The sequence below is a fragment of the Strix uralensis genome, chromosome 1, assembly GCF_047716275.1.
Source record: "Strix uralensis isolate ZFMK-TIS-50842 chromosome 1, bStrUra1, whole genome shotgun sequence".
NCBI lineage: Eukaryota > Metazoa > Chordata > Aves > Strigiformes > Strigidae > Strix > Strix uralensis.
This window is the reverse complement of record NC_133972.1, coordinates 161,855,971-161,876,008: the sequence shown is the minus strand read 5'-3', so window position 1 is coordinate 161,876,008 and position 20,038 is coordinate 161,855,971. Positions and strand designations below refer to the sequence as shown.

The 20,038-nt window shown below is 41.5% G+C and overlaps 1 protein-coding gene across 4 annotated transcripts; it reads left to right on the top strand.

Annotated features, from left to right (window-relative positions):
* The first annotated feature begins 153 nt into the window (after positions 1–153).
* On the top strand, positions 154–18,071 carry DERL1 (derlin 1). Of its 4 annotated transcripts, XR_012631316.1 has the most exons (10): positions 166–665; positions 2,311–2,422; positions 5,685–5,749; positions 7,955–7,981; positions 10,003–10,098; positions 10,794–10,846; positions 12,022–12,132; positions 13,456–14,579; positions 16,171–16,280; positions 16,509–18,071. XR_012631316.1 is itself a non-coding variant. In XM_074887341.1 (8 exons), exons 1-8 carry the CDS (start codon positions 513–515, stop codon positions 13,592–13,594), a joined length of 756 nt encoding a protein of 251 aa, XP_074743442.1. In that variant the 5' UTR covers positions 166–512; the 3' UTR covers positions 13,595–16,137. The 4 variants fall into 4 exon arrangements, 2 of the variants coding, with proteins under 2 accessions (XP_074743457.1, XP_074743442.1); XR_012631314.1 differs by having other exon boundaries at positions 16,171–18,071; XM_074887341.1 differs by lacking the exons at positions 16,171–16,280; positions 16,509–18,071 and having other exon boundaries at positions 13,456–16,137.
* Positions 18,072–20,038: the final 1,967 nt, after the last annotated feature.

Here is a 20,038-nt window from a genome sequence, read left to right as displayed (position 1 = left end):
CCAGAGTCGGTAATAAATAAAGTGGAGGCCACGTCTGGTAAAACCGCATATTTTTATAATATAACGTCGCGTCCTGTGAGGCACATAGTTTTATAACATAATACAATGGGACATTTAGCAAGTTTTTTTAGGCTTTCGCAAGCGCAGGATTTATTGCCGGTTCAATCTCGTTACCCACGCCCTCGCGTTACTGAACACAGCCGCGGGAAAGGGGCCGTTGCAGGCCCAGCCCGCGGGCACGGCGGCACCGTCACCCGGCAACTGCGGGTCGCGCCCCGTTTCCCGCCGCGGAGGCGGGACTTCCGGCGCTGCCGTTGCCCCGGCAGCCGAGGGGGCGGGGCCGGAAGTCGCGGCGACTCGGCCGAATTCGGCGGCGCCACGTCTGGCTCGGGGTTCCCCTCCCTGCCCAGGGCGGCGGCGGGAGCAGCGGGTGGAGCGCGGCCGGACTCTCGCCTCTCCCTCGGTCGGCGGTTCGTAGCGAGGCCTCGGCGGCCGGGGGCGGCAGCGGCGACATGTCGGACCTGGGAGACTGGTTCCGGAGCATCCCGCTGATCACCCGCTACTGGTTCGCCGGCTCCATCGCGGTGCCGCTTATCGGCAAGCTGGGCCTCGTCAGCCCCGTCTACCTCTTCCTCTGGCCCGACGCCTTTATCAACCGCTTCCAGGTACGGGCCGCACTACCAGTCCCGGCGTGCCCTGCGGCGTCCGCGCCGTGGGCGAGCCCGGTCCGGGTGCGCTTGGCATTCTGGGAGTTGTAGTGAGCGGCTGGCCGGGCTGCGGGTGGGGGCTGCTCCCTCCCCCGGCCTCCGCCGCCGCGCTGGGAGGGAATCGCGCACCGAGGCAGCCCCGAGGAGTAACGCAGATCATGTCCACCGGGAAGCCGGGCCTACTTTCCTACTTAACCTAGATAAGGCCTGCGAGCTTGGGCCCGGGTTTAGCTAGTGCTCTGCTTCTGCAGGCCCCGGGCTCCTCAGCAAGGTGACACGGGGCCCCTGGGTGAGCCAAGGAGGGCTGTGGCCCTTGACAGGCCCTGTAGTTCGTCTTGTGTCTCATTCTGGTGCCTTTTTTGCCTCAGTTTTTGCGGGGAATTGTTCTGTCTGGCACTGGTGGTTGTGCCAGGACACTCTGTAATCATAAAACCTGTGGCAGTGACTTCAGGTGACTTGCCTGGTCTCTGTTGTGTGATTGTGTGGGCATGAATTTGGGAACAGGGGTTACAGGCAGGTGTGCAACTGTCCTCAACTGCAAGTGACTCTGGAGATACTAAGGCAGAGCTAAAGATGAGTGTCTTTTGCATCTTCTTGCTTGGAATTTGGAAAAGCTTGTGTTTGGGATTGTCAACTTCCGTGCCTAGGTACGTTTGACATAAAATTTAACGACTGAAGTCCTGAGGTTTCAGATGTACAGTATCTGTTGCTGGATGCATTAGCAATATCAAAAGTGGTCACAAACTGAACATAGTCTTTTTCCTTGCACTGGGAGATTACAGGTTCAGTGTTTTGGTATGCAGGTGTGTAGGGGGAGAGCTCTCATGAGATGGACTGAAAATGAACCTGAAGGAAGAGAAGAGATCCCAACCTTTCAATTTCTATGTGCTCATTATATCTTCAGTGTAAAAGACCGCGTGCAAAAAAAGGAAAAGATAGCTCTATCTGTAGTTTGTTTCATGTATTGTCTCCAAAATGTAGTAGCTTAAAACAACTGCTTTTTGCTCTAGTTCTGTTATTCCTTCTGGAACTATGATGTTCAGGACCCAAATACTCTGTTTGGAAATGTTGCTGGTTAAAGAGCTCATTCATAAATGGCCAGACATTTTCTGTCCTTGCTACATGCTGCCATGCAGTTGGCTGTGCCCAATATTGATAGTTGGGAGACTCTAAAGCAGGTGCAGAATTCTCAGAATAGCATGTGCTGTCTGGAATGGCACACTAAAGGCCATTGTGTGAATTCCTTGGCCTCTGTACAACAGGTAAGAATGGATTCTGTATGGATGCTTTTAAAATAGGGTAGCATCCTTGCAAGCATTTTCCTTTTGCGCTGCACTAAAGATTCAGTACTGTGAAGATGTGATGGAAATGATCTGGGAAGTTGTGTGTGATTTCTTTTGTAATCCTAACAGCTTTGCTTATCAGATTTTAAAAAAAAAAAGCAACTGTAAAAGCTGCTGAAGCAGCAGTAACTGATCCTTGGGCTGTTTTTAATCTCCTTCTTGATCTTCCAAGTAATTGATAACAAGTGAAAAGAAAAAACCTGTGCATATGAGTTCACTCTACAGTATATAAATATATCTTTCTCTTTTGATTTGGGCAGATCTGGCGGCCGATAACTGCAACTTTCTTCTTCCCAGTGGGACCGGGAACGGGATTTCTCTACTTGGTGAATTTGTATTTCTTGTATCAATATTCATCACGATTAGAAACAGGTATGTTATCCACTAAATTGTATGCACATGGTGAACTCTTGATAGAGGCAAAGCATTGTCAGATAGAGCTTCTGTTAGGAATGTTTGTGGCAATGGGGTTCTGGCCGTTTCAGACAGAATCATGAGAAAGATGCCTCATCTCTGTGCCCGCTTATGTTGGTCAATGGGAGACTGCTCTGGAAATGGGTTTTCTGTGACTGGCTCCTTCCCTTTGGCAGGGAGCCTTTTCGTTTTGGATCTGCACTTGATACTTCTTTCAGTAGGAGGGCCTGGTGCTTTTAGTTGTTGGATTTCAGAAAATGAGTGATAGAGACTGAAAGATGATACATCTGTTTTCTTGTGTCTGATGTCCTTTTACAGGGAAAGATGGTAGAGCATATGTGATAATGAGTATATCCACCTTCAGAAAATAACAATGTCAGTTTTTCCTTTTTTTAAAAGACAATGATGCTTACCATTGTTATTCTGTCCGTTATGTTGAATTGAGAGTTACCTTGTACAAATGAAGTGTACCCCTCTGTCAAATAGAAATGTGAAAAAGTTAAGGAACTAGTTGGATTTTCAGTTGGGGGGAAAAATTAAGAGTGGAAGAAAGGAGATTGGGTAATGGATTATTTATCTCAGAAGAGAGATTGTTGTTACAAGGTAGCTTCAAAACTGGTTTCATTTTGCATTGCGCCGTTCATTAAAGCTAGACAAAATTTTTTTCAATTGAAATGAATAATTAAAGTATTTGCAAAGCCAAGCTCCTCCTGAAAGTCTTTGTGAACAAGAATTTCAGTGTAGTCCTAATGGAGTTTTAGAACTGATGGTATAAGTGGAAATGCATTGCAAGGTGATGTTTGAGAAGTCCCATGACAAAGAGATCCCCGGTAAACCTGTCATCCAGAAAGTGTTGTGGAATCCCTTTTAAGTCATAAGAAGAGTAGCAGCGAAAGGGAGGAGTGGTGCCAGATTGTATTTGATTATTTTCTTAGTGAAATTTAGTAGTAGTTTAATAGCTAGGAATGATTCCTCCTCTTTGTGACTTTCTGCAGTAGATGAGGAACACCTGAGAGTACTAGCAGTTATGGTGTTCTACTGTGCAAAGCTGTGTGTAGTAAGGGTTCCTGATTAATATACGCAAATTATAAGACATCACTGCTTGTACCATATACTTACAAAATGCTCTAGTTGTCTATGTGGTGGCATAAGTCTCATGCAAGAAAGTCAATTGTTTCGGCAGTAAATTTACATTCCTGCTGTGCACACATCTGGATTTTGAAACTGGGAGATTAGCTGTGTTGTGTGAATCAATGCATTTCTTTTATATTACAGTCATTTTTCTGGCTACAAATGAAATTCTTGGTTGGGTTGGTCCTTCCTCTATGAAAAAGGCTGCGAGTGGGAGGTGTAGAAGTTGCTGATATGTTTACAGGTGGAAATCAGTGTAGGTCTAGGCCTCCTTTTGTCTGTGAAACTGAGGAAGTGAAGCATCTATTTTGGGGGCTGTACATGGCTTTTGAGCATACACTGGTGTTACATGCTAGCTTCAAATTTAGCTGTCAAAAGTATACATACGGTTTTTTACTGTGTTTGTGCTTTCCTCACAAGCTGACCTCTAGCTTCCTGATGAAAAGGAGATTGATATGTTTTTGTTTTGTTTATGTTGGAGAAGAACACAACAAATACCAACAGAGAAAGCAGAACATGCAGAGTTCGCTCCCCAGCAGTACGAATCATGAGATTATGAGTCTGCAGCTCTTCTCTGATGACTGGATTATACCCTGTGCCCTACTGTGGGCTAGAGCTCACCTCGATGCTGTGCTGAGCTTTTTGGCAGTCTGTAGCTTAGTTTTCTTAGATATTTGTGGAAAGTCAACTTAAGTTGTCTAATATTATTGTTAGTAATCTCTTAGATAATGAGAAGTGAAAAACTTTAAGGGAGTAATATCTGCTTTGTTTTCTTCCTATTCTGGAGGAATTCCTTTGCTGGAGTTTCTACAGGGTTGGTCAGCTTCCCCTCTTTATTTGTGTTAATTTTTTGTATGGCAGCAATAAGGAGAAAACTCCAGTTTATGTAGTTCTTCAACTTTAAACCTTTCCAAAAGATTTTTCAAAGTTTTTTTTTTTCCTCCATGTCATGTAACTTGCATGGCTGAACTTAAATAATAAACTTGAAATGACTAAAATACAATTTTGTTTTACATAGGCTGAGTTACTCTAGCTATTCTAGAAAGATAATGCTTAAAAGTAGATTTTCTTTCTTTAAATTTCTGGGGACATGTGAAGTAATTGTAGGGAGCCAAAGAGTGCTAACATTAAGCAGTGGCCTTCTTTCTAGGCATTTTGATGTTATTAGCATGTAATTGAGCTTGTTCATGATGAGCTGTGTTTGTCACTGTGTGGTTTGGGTCTGTTTCAGCAGTGTTCTCAGGCTTTCCTTGCCTGCATGGAGCTATATGAAAGTTGACAGGAGTCTTGCTCAAGTGCTGAGGTCTGTGCCAGCCTTTTGCCACTGTCTGCAAGAGCGAGAGCTCACAATTTTTATGTTTGTAAGGAATTGTTGGGGTTTTGTTTTTTAACCCTTCTGTCTGCCAGGTCCCAAACTTAACTGGGCATCTAAAGATAATTTCATTTAGTATGACCTGCAGGGAATGTTACTCTATTTTTTTTGTTTCCACTGTCCTTTAAAAATTTGACACATATTTGAAATGGGACATTAGGCAAGCAGTTCAGCTTAGAAGAAGGAACAGAATGCGCTGCGCATGTGTGTCATGTATGTTAATTTTTCTGGAGTGTAAAAACTGTTGTATCTCTTGAGTCTGACTCGATGATGCAAAGAGGATGCAATTTGCCTAAGTAAGGACTGGTTTTCACATGACTCGATCATTAAACTTGGTGTCTCTGCTTTTGCTGTGCAAGTGTGTTTCCTTATTGTGTGCTTCTAACTGACAGCCTCTTATGAAGGATGGGGTCCAACTCCATTTTGAAGTCTTATGAAGTTAAAACTACTTATTTGCAGAGTTAAAGTGTGTTCTTTTTTAAGTAGAGATGCAGTTTGTGCACTTAATGCCTTAATGGCTGAATGTCTTATTTTTCTGTCTGTAGGTTGTTCTGTTACAAAGCTTTTTAAAATTAAAAAAATAAAAATCATAAATAGTAGACTGCATGTAAGTCGTCTGTTAATAGCTTTTTTTTAGACTCCCCAAAATAAAAAAAAATAATCTTAATTTCTTATGAAGATTTCAGTACCTTTCCTAATAATTCTTTTTATTTACAGGGGCTTTTGATGGAAGGCCAGCAGATTACATGTTCATGCTCCTGTTTAACTGGATCTGCATTGTCGTATCCTTCTCATCATCAAACTTTTAGTATGTTTTGGTTCTTCTATTTCTGCCTGAAATATGTTCAAAGACCAGGTTTTAGTAACAAACAGTTTTAAAATGCAGCAAATGTTCACAGGTGAGTTCTTAATCTTCCTGGAAAGGTAGCGAGTGGCTTGCAGGGAGAATAAATGTGCTAATACAAGTATGTAATCTGGGGACTAGAGTTCTGCTTACATAAAGCTCAGCTCGTGCTGCATGAGTGGCTGTGGTGTTTGCTGTATTATTTCACGTAGTCACTTTTGTGGATTGCTGCGTGGGCTAAGAGTGAATTTAGTGTGTTTAAGATGCCGTGTGCAAATAGGTCTGATCTCTGCCATTCCCTGACTTGAAAATTCAGGTACCTCGTGGAGAGATCCTTTACCTGCTGGGTACAAGTCAGCTTGACTTTCACTGCTGTGAAAGCAGTGTTGCGATATCTGCACTGAGCCAGCTTCCTGAAGAAGCTGGGCTTGTTGGTTTGAGAATGTTGGGAAACAGTTTTTCCATGAGCTGTGCTGTTCTGCCTGCATTTTCTTTTAGGTCTTGGATACAAAACTTGGAGGAGTTGTTGATAGACCACATGGTTGTGCTACCATTCAGAGGGATCTTGAGAGGCTGGAGAAATGGGCTGGTCAGGAATCTCATGAAGTTCAGCAAAGGGCTTGGGGGTCCTGCTGGACACCAAATTGGCCATGAGCCAGCAATGTGCCTTTGTGGCAAAGGTGGCCACGTCTGCCGGCAGGTTGACGGAGGTGATTACTCCTGTCTGCTCAGCCCTTGTGAGACATATGGGGGCTGCATCTAGCTCCAGGGTCCCAAGTGTGAGAGAGACATGGACATACTGGAGTGAATCCAGTGAAGGGTCATGATGATGATTAAAGGGTTGGAGCATCTGTCACATGAGGAGAGGCTGAGAGAGCTGGGATTGTGCAGCCTGCAGAACAGGAGGCTCAGGGGTGTCTTACACATGTGGATAAATACCTGGGGGAGGGAGTAAAGGAAATGGAGCCAGACTTCTCTCAGTGGGACAAGAGAGAACAGGCACAAAATGAAGCACAGAAAATTCCATTTAAATGTAATAAAGATTCTTTACTGTAAGGGCAGTCAAACATGCACAGGTTGCCAAGAGAGGTGGTGGAACCTTCGTCCTTGGAGATGCTCCCATTCTGTCTGGGCTGTTGCTACCCCCTCCTAGCAATTTGCAGTGGCACAGCATGTGGAAAAAAGGGAGCAGTGACATCAGTGTGAACCAGATACAGCCAGGAAAGCTAGTGTGTAGAAATGCTGTCACCTGTATCAATAGATTAACTTACCTCTAGTCGCATTCCACTGTATGGAGGGATTTACTTTTCCTGCTAGTCCTGTTGAGCCACAGCAGTAACTGGGAAAACAACCTGGATTTAATGATGCTGTTAAGAAAACCATTCATTGTGTTTGCAAGCTGTTGGCTCTGAGCTATTAGATGAATCTGATTGTGACTTGATTTTCAAACTGGTCATTTAAAAGCTTCCAGTTGCTTGTTCCCTATATGATGTAAGGAACAACCTGGATGCATGATCTGGGAAAATGCTTGGTGCCGTTTTATACACATTCATGAACTGTGAAAAGCATTCTGATCACAGCAAAATTCTTCAGCAATTGTTTCTACCTAGCATTTACTACAGTGAGTAGATTCTTTGGGTTCCAAAGTAGGAGAGTAGTATTAAAAGCCTGTATTGATGCATTTCAAGAAATTATTTATTTTCTATGACTCAGTGGCAATATATTGATTTTTTTTTTATGATCTGATATTTGTTTAGTGAGAAAACCAAAATTTTAGTCTTAAAAACTAATGAAAGAATCCAGCTGTTAAACTTGTAACGTGCTTTTATGCAAGGACTGATTGAGTTTGTAGTTAGTTTCATCATGGAGGGGAGGCCAGTGCATCCATCAGCCCTCGGGGTAATGTCTTGGGGTGGTAGCTTGAGAGGCTACTGAAAAGCAGTTATTGAAGCTAAGTGTGTAAGTCTCTAGATCATTGGAGATTTTTCATTTTTTCCAGTGGTTAACTTAATGCTACACAGGAACGCTTTTTTAATTTTTAACATTAAAGGCCTTTGCATGTGCGTTCAGTGTGTGTGCAGCTTCATTTTGTTGTTCAAGTCTATCAGGTTTTGCTGTGTTTTCCTTAGTGGTGCAATGACAGATAACTGGCTTGGCAATGGACATGCAGGTAAGTGAGATGCAGTTTCTTAAATAATAATTTTATGGAACGTACTGACTACTTAATGACTTTATAGAGAGCATTTATCAACATAACTGCAGAACATAGTTAGGCTAGGCTGGTTTAGTTTATCTCAAAATGGACTGCTGTGTGTGTATTGTTAGTTTTTTTAGTTTGGGTTAGCCTCAGCTAACATCACAAGCCTGTATCTGACTGTGCCACTCCTAACCTAATTAAGGAGTCAAGGAGTGAAAACTGACTCTCCGTGCAGTCAGGAAGTGTTCAGGCCTTTACTAAACTGGACACAAGATGTCACCTATGCACTGTTTCTTATAATGAAAGTGGATCTGCATTCTTTTTATCTAAAAATGATTCTTGGGTTCATTAGTCTTCTCAATTTTAGTGTGCCTTTTACTTGCCAGCAGAAGATCTTTTTGTGAAAACTGCAGCTTCAGCTTCAAATCAGAACTGTGAAGTGTAAAATCCTCACAAGAATGATTAAAATAGTGGTCTAAAGAACCAGTTTCAATGAGGTAGTTCTTATTTCCCCAAATATTAAGGGGGGGGAATGGGGGAGTGTTTCTTGGACGCAACAGAGTACCAGATAACTGCATGTCTTCAGCCTGCCTCTGCAGTTCTCATCATACTCTGTCCCTGTCACCCAAAGTCTACACCAATATCTCTTATATTCCATACAGTATTGTCTTAGCATTTATTAGATGACCTATCAGGCTCCCCTGGTAGACAAAAGTAGTGATAATGCATCTGCAGTCAGGACCAAGTTCTGTTAAGGGCTGTCCATAAGTTTGTACTTAAACGTTTTTTGATGTGAAGACACCACAAAATTCTTCAAAAGCATGCTGAAATCACCCATACATTGTATGAATTTTAGACTGATTGTGTGGATCTGTATCCTTTTAAAAAGGTACTTTAAATGGTTTTATATCTGCATACAAAGTATTGCTTAAAAGAGATCACTTGTTTGATGTACAGTTGTGTTTTTCTTAGAAATAAGGTTTTTTTGCTTGTGCTGAGTGGTTTGCTTGAAAGTGAGAAGATAAAGTAGGATAGCTGGGCCTCTATTCCCATGTCAAATACTTCCATAAATTAGATATTATTTTGTTTTTCCAGTAAAATAAAAATGATTTTAATAAAGATGCTAAGGTTTTTGTGTGACGAGTCAGACTGCTGGTGCACTGTAGGGCTCGGGGAAGGCTGGACTGATGCTGGTGTGCCAGCTTTAACGTGGAACCTGTTGAATAGTGGCACCCTTGAAGGTATAAGTTTTAACCTCTCTTCCAAACATGAGCTGGCTCATAGTGTTAAACCAGTTCATGGAAGTGTTGCTGGCACAGTCTGTCTTCAGTTCAGAAATCAGCAGATAGCTAAAACAGTGCTTTATATTTGTTTCACTAGGAATAGTCCAATTAGCTAATACACAGTCACAGTAAGGAGATACTTGAAACAGTTTCATCTCCTGGCATGGAGCAGGGATAAAATCTGAGCTCTACCAAGGTGTCTTTGCCAAGGCTGGCTGTGGTAGTCTGAAATAGTGATTTACTCTGTGGTGCTCTGAGGGGGACGTACCTGGCAATTCCATGTAGTAACGCTTCACCTGGCATATTAGTTTAGCCCCAGATGAGTGTATTTGGATTATTCAATGGAAATTATTGTGTCACAAATACGTCGCTGACTCTGCTGTAGGTGTGCTACCAAGCAGCTGGGAGCAGAGGAGTTTGCCACACAGCTGCTCTTTCACTTGTTGCAAGTTGGAGCCCTTTGCTTTCGTATGGTCTTGAAAAAGAGAATGACCAAGTAGGTTCTGTGCTTAGCTTTCTCAATAGCTTTTGAACAGTTCCATGACACATGATGGCAAAGATTGTGGGGCAGTCTTTAAAGATTTTGCTGATGTATCATGCTTACAAGTAATTTTTGAAGCTTATAGCTCCTGCTGCCTATTTAAGTTTCTTGGGCTTCTATGAAAGTGACGGTAACTTTTTGCCTTTTTTTTTTTTTTTTTAACATTGCAGCTGCTGATGATTCCGCTCATCATGTCAGTACTTTATGTGTGGGCCCAGCTGAACAGAGACATGATTGTATCGTTTTGGTTTGGAACAAGATTTAAGGTATGTCAGATGGGATATTGGAAAGGTTTCTGCTCAGAAGATGCACATGAAGGGAGTGAGAGGAAAAATATAAATATTCTGTCTTATTAAAGGTGTCCCATGCTTTCACATAGCTATATACTCCTTGAGATGCAACAAAGACAAATTTCTTCATGATCTTCTATGTGATGTCACTCAGTGTGTCTTTACTGAAAAGATGTCCTACAACTGAAATTCATTGATCTGAAAAGAGGAAAAAAATTCCTGATAAACATTAACCTGGATAAAAGTTGAATGTAGTAACACCATAGTGACAAAATGATGGTATTTTAAATTGTTCTTTCCTTGCAACCTTGTCTGTTTCTGCCAGATCTTGTAGTGAAAACTCTTTTCATCGTTGTTTCCAGACCTTTTCAAAATCAGAAATGCTAGGGCTTTGTTTCAGATTTAAGCTTGCTGTGGAACACAGAGTAAAAAAGACACGTGTACTTGTAACGTTTAAATGAGTGTGATTTGTCTAAAAATGTTAGTGGCGGCTCAGTTTGGAGTATCCTATTTCATTAGGTAGAATCTGCTTAAGTTAATATATCAGGATTTGTGTAATGCCTAAAACATTGAGATTATAATCATGCTTATTAGTGCAGTGGGAAGTTGAGCAGGTTTATATCCTTAACTTACACTTACATCTTCTTTGTCTTCATTGCGTTCTTTTTCAGGCCTGTTACCTTCCATGGGTTATTCTGGGATTCAACTACATCATTGGTGGATCGTATGTATTTACTTATATGGCCAATTTGAAGTTATAAAAGCTTTTATGGCTGTTTAATTTACTGCTGAATTTAGAAGCAATATTAAAATAAGAGGCTTAAAGCTGTATAATCTGACTGATAATGCTCAGTGTCATATGGTGGTCATTTAAGATAAAAGCAAAGAGATGTGCATGTGAGAACTAGAGAATGTAGGTGAGGGGAAAGTAATAAGAATTTGGTTTATCTTCTAGCAAATCTGTGCATTAGACCTTTTCCTTACCAAGAGTAATGCAGAGTGAGGAAAGATGTCATACCGTATGACCAGTCATCATTACTGGTTTTAGAAACAAATTTAGCTTTACTCTGATAGTACTGTTACTACTTTCCCTTACAGTCTTGCCCTACATGATCTTTTTTTTTTTTTCCATCTTGTGGAACAAGGGAAAATGGCAATAACAAGCCCACAGAGTGCCATATGGGCACCTGCCGAATTTGTTGATCTGTCTTGGGTTTCTTTGATTAAACTCTGTAATGCAGAAATCCCCTCTGTGCATGGTCTTTCTCATTGCTGCCCTGCGTTGGCTGGGGCCTCTTGGTGCCGCTGTAACATCATTAGTGACAATAACAAGTTCTGTGCTTGATTTATAAAAGGCAGAGATAGTACAGCAAAACCAAATTCCCTTTTCTGGCTGTGCTTCCTACTGACTCATCCGTCACTTGAGAAAACTGCTTGCTGTTAGATACCTGCTGTTTCTGTGCATGACAGAAGATACTCAGGGGCCTCCATTCAGCAGTGTTTTTGCAAAATTGGGAACAAAACAGTTCAGTACAGCAGGAGACAGGTTGTCCAGCGAAAACAGCAGTAACTTCTCAAGCTCTGCAGACTATTATTTTAGACACTAAGAGCTGTACGGTCTAATTCCCTGATGTAAACAAGTATTTAATTGCATTTTCAGTACAGACTGTAGAGAAGGCTTGGAAGGGAAGGTGGAACAACCTGTTGATGTGTTGGCACTGAAGGTTGGCCCTTCTAAAGAAGTGGTTGCAAAGTGCTGAGGGAAGGAAAATTTTCTGTGGCTCACAGCCCCAACAATGCCTGTGGCAGGTGAACAGTAGTAACTGGCAGAAGATGGTCACTCCTTTATTTTCAGAGAAGACAGCAAGTGAAACAATTTTTTTTTCTTTTGCCTTTCAGAGTCATCAATGAGCTGATAGGAAATCTGGTTGGACACCTGTATTTCTTCTTAATGTTTAAATATCCAATGGATTTGGGAGGAAGAAATTTTCTGTCCACTCCTCAATTCCTGTAAGCTGACTTTATTCTTTAGCTCACTCACTGTTTGGTCTAATTTTCTGTATTGTTCATCAGATATGTATTTGCTGGGATTGTAAGGTGTAAAATACTTTGCTAAATCAACCTGCTTCAGACTATCATATTGACTGTGCTGCTGAGTTGTCAAAAATGTTGAGTTTCTTGTAAATGGCCAATGTGAGAGTTCTTTGTTACGCTGATGGATGGCTTGTGTCCTTCGCCCATTCTTAAGAGTGAGAGTAGAAGTCATAGTTCTGCTAGTGAATTGAGCTGTGGTAAAGAGAACTCCCTAACAATTAACACATGGTATAAAAAAAATTGTTTTCTCCTGTAAATGATCTTTTACCTGTATTTGCATGTATCATTACACTAACTACCAGTTCAGCAACCTGTAACAATAATAGGAGTCAGTTGTAGACTTGCTCAGGACTACAATATGTATTCTGCTTTGCAGTCTGTACCAGTCACCTTGACTGCGACTGCAGGTCTTGTTTTCTGAAGTGCTTTTTCTTTTGATCTGTTCATTGTTTTGGCACTGAAATACTACAATCAGAAGCCAAAGTTTGTAGCTTCAGTTGCCCTTGCCCTCATCCTTTTGGGTTGTAAATCCTTTTGATTGGACTAGATGATCTTCAGGGTCTTCTCCAACCTTGATGATTCTGTGAGTGTGTGATATTGTAGAGCTGAAATGACTCTGCATTGATGGCATCCCTTGCAAAATGAGAAGGCTGTATTTTAGAACACTCTACTTACATGGTAGCCTAAGTTGGATGATAAAGTCTTGCAGCTCTGATTTGCTCTGGCCAGGTCACTTGAGCTTTGGTTTCAGACAAGCCAGTTGCTTGATTCTGTTTCACGTAGTCTGTTTGGTCCTCAGTTCCTCAGGAATGTTCACTTGGGGAGCAGCGAGATGATTAGATGCTGTGGTAACAGGAGCTTTGCAACTATTGGAGAGAGAGATATGCTCAGAAGTGGTTTGGATTTTTTTATTATTTCCCCTGGAAAAAAAGGGAGAGAAGCTAGGGGAATTAAGTTTGTATCACAGCATTTTGTCTCAACAATGAGACTCCCTTATGTGGGTTTTTTCCCTGTGTTTGGATTATTGTATCTAATCGTATCCCAGAGATGGAAGTTCCCCTGAATTCCCATTTCACAATGTGCTGAGGGTTTAGATTTGGAAAGAATTCTGTGAAGTACTGTTGTGAAAAGCCAGTTTTAATGCAAAGTCTAGCAGCTAAAAGGAATTGCATGGAAAAGTAGTCTGGCATTTACCCCAAAGGTACAGCTGTTTCTCAAACTCTCTCCTTCTTGTCCTAGGTATCGCTGGCTGCCAAATAGGAGAGGAGGAGTGTCAGGGTTTGGTGTCCCACCCGCTAGCATGAGAAGAGCTGCAGAAGATCAGCAGGGTGGTGGAAGACACAACTGGGGCCAAGGTTTCCGGCTAGGTGACCAGTGAAGAACTCCTGCCCTTGGAAAACAGCAACTCTTCGGTTTTAATTGGATGTAGAACCGATCTTCCTGGTGCAGAGAATGCTTAAGAACTGAGCTCTCTGTAGTACTGTTGGATATAACTGATTAGAAAGAGTGGTTCAAGAGAAAATTAAAAACTCCAGAAGGGAAAAATGTAGATCTTTCTCCAGGTTAGCCAGTAGTGTCCCAATTTGATTCTGCCATTAAAAAAAGCCTTCTTTATACAGTATTGTCTGTCTGTCACAACAGGCATCCATTATGCCATCTTGTTCCGTGATGTGATGGAACAGGCTAATGGTGTTCTGTCTCTCCTGGTACGTTAAAAGCTTTGTTGACTGTGGTAAGGTAGGAATTCTTTGTGAGGCAGATGGATCAAACTAACCCCAAGTTTAGGAAGCTGACTTTTTCCATAGCTGTGCTTAAGTCCCAGGGTCTTTGGAAACATTTAAGTGATATCTCTGATGCATTCATAAAGCAAAGTGCAAATGTTTGATTTCCATTATTAAGCAGTGTTTGAGGGGAGTTTTTTCTTGCTGTGCAGCATTTGTCCTACCTTCTACAGCATGGGCTGGGCAAGGCTAAGGATAAGAGGGCTTTCATTTGAAATGGCAATAACAGATATTCACAGAATTGAAATCTCTGAACTCTTTGTGGCATGTTACAAGGCTTGCTCTGTTTAAACTGAAGTTGTCTGGCTTGTTTTTTTCCCTGAGATCTGTGAATTCTTGGCTTCAAGGTTTCTATTTTGATTGCAAAATTGGGTAGCACAAATACTACTTAAACTAGAAAATGAAACATATCATTGTGGTTAATGTAAAGGGTACTGACTGCAGCATTCTGTTTGTTAACTGAATCTTCAACTTTCTCTTAAAAGCTTTAAGACATCGAAGAATCAAAGCTGGAAATAAACTTTTCCAGGGTCAAGACACAATAGAACAGATTGCTTTACTACAGGACTCTTTCATTGTCAAGTAAGAAATTATGTACACTGTTTTAGTATCTGTACCTTTTTGGTAAAACTTTTTGATGTGGAAAAGGGAATGATTCTGTACAGTAGTTTTTCCTTGTACTGGGTTCCCGTGGGCAGAGCACAGGGCTAAGATGCAGGAAGCTGTAATGCTAGCTTGTTACTGACTCACCGCATGGACTTGAGCAAACTTCTTACTTACTTCAGTTTTCCCAGCTGTAAGGAGGACTCATGCATCTCTCATAGCATTCTTAAAACGTAGCTGTCCCCCACTCCCCTAGGTGGGAGCTGCTAGTGAGCAGTGTAAGGGTTAGGTTCACATAAATGACAATGCTTAGGCTAGGAACAGAATTACTCTTAAGCTTAACCAAGACTTCTGAGTTGGAATGTTGTTGCTCACTGTTTGCTTTATAGTTGGAGGAAGAAGAGCATCGTCACTAGGATGAGATTCAGGTCTCTGACTGAATTTCCCTTTAGCATTCGTCTGTCTTTTTACTGGGTAGGTAGGGCACAGAAAGCTGTTCTGCCCCAACTTAGGTATCTCAGGTATCTATAAGTAGGTGAAGTGAATCTGGGCCAAAACATTTTTCTTTGTTTCTTCATGAAACCTGGGTTCTGAAGGTTTAAAAACTTGTAAATAGTACATGATGTGAAACTGAGTGAAAAATAAGCAGACTGGAAGTTTTCGGCTGGCTTGAAAAAAATGCATGCTCCATTTCTTCACTGCAACTCAATTTTGTTGATTTGGCTTGTGGGAAAGTGTGAAAAACTGGTAATGATCATATTGTGTGCTTAGGTTTTACAGGAACTTGGAGTTCAGAAATCACCTGCCATTTTTGTCAATTCAGTGATGGCTTTTAAAGATGCTCTTGTCTCATTCTTTTTATAAAATGGTAGGTAGAAAAGAGGACTGCAGTGCTGTAAATACTAATCTATCATTGACCGACAGCTGTTATTTGATGCTAACTTGAAAAGTCCAAGAACCATCATTTTTATAGGAGTCATGATGCAGCTGGTCTTTTTAGTCATAGTAATATCACTGTCTCCAAAGCATTCGTCTTCATTTTGAGTCAGGACCTAACTGTTAAGTGAAGATGCAATTGTTTGTGACTCAGCTAAAACTCTGGCACAGTCAAATTGCAGATCATCTTTGTAAAGAAGGCCAGAAGGAAGGCTTGAGTGGGAGGAAGCATGGCAAAAGTCATTGTCCTGGCTCAGTGCACTGTGCTGGGTCTTGCTTTCTAGTACATCCTCCTTCTCTAAATTAAGAGGAAAAGGTTTGCAAGGAAAATAGAATTCTGATAAGTCTTGATTAGCTTTTGAGCTGCTTCAGGTCAATTTACCTCGGTTTATGGAAAATTCATTTCAGAATTCCATATTACGAGCTCAGTTTGTTCGTTTCTCACTTGTCACTTGACCTGAAGCACTGTTTGTCCTCCAGTGTACACTGACAATGGCAGTCTCTTGTTAAATGAGTACCTTCTTTCTTATTTTGTACAGATAATTTCCCTTTTGTAATCAATTTTTGTTGGCAAAGTTTTAAATTAAAGTTTTAATCTCTGTTACTGTCTCTGTTTCGCTAAATCATATTTCAGCTTAAGACAAGCCTTGTGATCTGCACGTCTCCAGGAAATGTCTGACAGCTGCAGTGTGACACCACCTCCTGCTGTTGATAAAAGTACTCAAGAAAATGACCTGCTTTTGGGTGGGAGTCTTGTCTTCTTTGATCAGTTGCAAAATCGTAAAGGCATTTTCTTTGTCTCTGTTTATCACCATGAGTTTTGACAGTCTGTGTCCTTCCTGGGCTATTACCATTTTACAGCTTTTTTTGTATACTTGATCATTCATCCTTTATTGTCCTCTGGGAGGAAGTATCCTTCTACTCACGCTCCAACTTTGTGGAACTGATAAGAGATCACTTACTTTTCCACAGGTAGGCTTGGTATTCTGCAATACCCTCTCTGTCCAGCCAAATGTGCACAGTTGCCAGAATCCGTTTGAGGGTTTTATCTCAACTGATTTGGAAACACATTGAGCATCCTCGGAATGACTCTTCTGGACCTCATCGTTCATCTGACTGCACTTTTCCTGTTTGTTAGGATAGAGGCACCAGAGAAGATCATGGACTTCATAAGGCACTGTGTGAATTTGTTGTGGTCATTGAACCTGGGAAGGCTTGGTCCATACTAAGTACACCAGATAGAACAGCGTGACAAGTGTCTGCCTTTCAGTTTTGCTTCAGCTGCGTAAAGAGTCAGCAGAAGAGCCAGGAATATGAAATCAAATGCTTCTAAAGTGCTTCATCTTTCATTGCTATCTCTTTGTCTTGGCGACAGCTCCTCCCTCAACACAACTCAGTAATGTGGTGTTTCCAGTGACTTAATGAGAAACTGGACCTGTTGCTTCATTCCGTCATCTAATTGTTGCATTAAGAAAACGAAGAAGCTTTAATTTTCAGAATAGCATATTGTTTGCAATACTACATAAGATTCTTTCTCTGTTTATATATCACTATGTACCTTATCAGGGAGGAAGACTGCTTTGCCTTGATGGTTAAGGTAGTGAACTGGAGAGATACTAATTTACAGTCTGAAGCTCCTGATATAACAAGTCACCTAATGGCTTTGTAATCCTGTTTTGCATCCATAAAATGAAGGTGCTTGATATTCTCCTCTGTCTGTGCAAGGCTTGGGATGATGGATCAATTTGTACTTGCTGTAGTATGGGAGAGCACTAATTTTGGTGAAGATGTTCTTGGCATTGCCATCACCTGCAGTAGTAAATGGCTTTTCTTGTTCTGTGCATCGCTAGATTCTTATTTTGCTATGGATGATCGTAACAGTGTGACTGGAAATTCAGAATTGAGTCTATTGTCATGATTTTATTAAGTTAAATATGTAATATGTGCATAGTAAGCAGAAGTACTTATGTCTAAAAGGTGATGTACTGTTTCCTAGGACTGAAAAGATGACAACACTTCAACTGCTTGTATTTTTCAAGCACACTTTTTTGGTGATGAAGGGAGTTCTGTTCGCAGCAGTGGCTCACCCTTTTATCATCTGGAACATGATCTAGGAGGAGTGATTACAACACTTGTGAGCAAAAGTTGCATAAAGGAAGCTGTAACTGTGGGATGTTGGCAAGGCCTTTGCAGAATCTTGTTGATGTTGGAGGGGAGAAAAAGTCATGATGAAACCTTAATTCTGGTGCCTGGAGGTGGTTTGGGTTTTTGTTTTGTTCCCTCCCCCCAGAGACAGAGCCCCAGCAAAATGCCATTAGACCTCAAATCAGCTCTTAAGGCCAAGTTTCTCTAGACTACTGACCAACCATAAGTCTCATGTGATGAAGACCATGGCAACTGGGAGTCAGTGTTTAAAATCAAAACCACCACAAAGCAGTCTTCTTGCATCTGAATGTTTACATTTATTTGTTGAAAGAGATGTGTGTTTAGTCCTGGACTCACCATGGATTAAAAGACAGTGGGTGGATGCCTGTATTAATGATTTCATTGACTTGTCATTGTAACTGGAGGTGTGAGGATGCTGCCTGGGCCAAGGCTTGCCGAGCTGTCTGGTTAATCTCTTCATGCTACAGAGTTCAGGTCACTTTGCGGTGGCTAGTTAAATGTAGAAAGTTTCTTTTCAGTAATCTTTCCCTTTGCTTTCAAGTTAGTGTATTGGTTAGCTGTACTTAACCCTAACAGACCCCTCAGCCTCTTTTAAAATCAGAATGCCTACTCCTAACTGGAAAGGTTTTTTGTTGCACTTGTCTTCATTAAGACTTACTTGACTGGCACTGCTCAGTGTTAGTGCTGTAAAAACTCTAGCAGGCAATCAGGTACAAAGTTTATTCACAGTCACAAGAGAAGACTGAAGGGTCTTCCTATTGCCCATCCCTCCCTGTGCAGTGGGGTGGTGTGCTTCTCCTCTTGTATGAGACCGGAGGGGCTATTGCCCTCTTTTGTGGTCCATGTTGTGCCCCTCCTGCATAGTGCTGTTCCTATACAGAGGAGAGGGTCTCTGATCAGTGCAATCAAAACTGTTTAGGTTGCCTGATGCTTGGACAGTGGTGTGTGCTCATAGCCCCAGGCTGTTGGGAGCAAATACTGTGACAGAGGAATGCAACTTGGGTTATGTCATTGCTTCTTTTTTTTTTTATGAAAATACAATTTATGTATGGTGTTGGTGGATGTATGAGGTAGAGAAGCCTAAAGTACTGATTTTTTGAATAAAAAAATACTTAAAATCACTCAGGAAGGGATCTAAAGATGCTGAGAAGTTGATTTTTAACTGTACTTCAGAATAGGAAGAAAAAAATTTATCAAGGCTTGTATTCATTGTCTGATCAAAGAATGTTTTTCAGAGTGCTTTTTTTCCCAAATATGGGCTCAGAAATTGGCAGTCTCTTTGTTTAGGCTGCAAAGAAAAGCAACACCTGTCTCTGTCGTCATCTACTGAATCCTTAACCCCACAGTGGGTGGAGGGGCAAGATGAGACACTAGTTAGTATTTGTACCTGTAACTGGACTCAGCGGAGAAGCCTTTTGCTAGAAGGAAGCCTTGAGCACATGCCTGTAACACTGCTTTACCTGTTCGCTGACTCTCAACTGCCCGTGCTTATTGCTGTTACAAGTTTAAGCAATTGCAAAAAGAAAATGGCAATGTGTGTGCCTTGGGTATTGGCCTTGTTTGTTTTAGGGGCTCAGGCTAAGGAGTTAACTGTAACTGATGTTAATGTTTCAGTATTTTCACTTAGGAGCTTTTACGTACAGATTAATTTTCTTAAAAGCTGATTCAAATTCCAGATGCTAGAGAGTTTGGGTTTTTTAGTGTATAGATGAATAGGAAAGTTAGTTTTGTCCTGTTCTCTGTTCTGTCTTGCCCTTCTTCCCCAAGGTATGTAATTTAAGGTAAAAATCCAATTAATGTTGAAAAAGTATGCAAATATTCTGGGGCAGCATCAAGAAGTTTGAACGCCCCGAAGCTTTATGCAACTGATGGCATAAAGAGCTTTTACTGTTATTTCAGCCTTTGTGTTGTGTAAATTCAGAAAATCTTGCAGAGACTGATAATCTTAGAGGATCCTGGTCAGGATCTATGATCAGGAGAGCAAAAATTTTGCAAGAGTTCAAACTTTTGCTGAAATTAGAAGTGCTCTGGATGATGCAGTACAGCAATATTTACTTTTTTTTTTTCTACTCTACAGCTCTGACTTCAAACCTAAACGCAGTCTTCACTTGTTCACAGGGACAGATGGGTTCCTCTCTAGCTATGTCAACATCTGGTTTGGCTTCAGTAGTCCAAGGTGCATGTAGCTAGGGGCGGGGGCTTCCCAGGGAGACCAGCACACCTAAACACAAGAAAAATAATCTGTGGCGACTGAGTCAAGAGGAAGGAGAAGACTCTCAGGCATGACCTGACAGTCAGCTTTCTTTGACTTTCCTTAGTTGGCTGTGTTGAGCTGG

Coding starts and splice junctions, on each gene's coding strand:
- DERL1 (XM_074887341.1), top strand. CDS start 513: ATGTCGGACCTGGGAGACTGGTTCCGGAGCATCCCGCTGATCACCCGC. Junction 2,423..5,684: donor TTCATCACGATTAGAAACAG/GTATGTTATCCA, acceptor TTTTATTTACAG/GGGCTTTTGATGGAAGGCCA. Junction 10,847..12,021: donor AACTACATCATTGGTGGATC/GTATGTATTTAC, acceptor TTTGCCTTTCAG/AGTCATCAATGAGCTGATAG.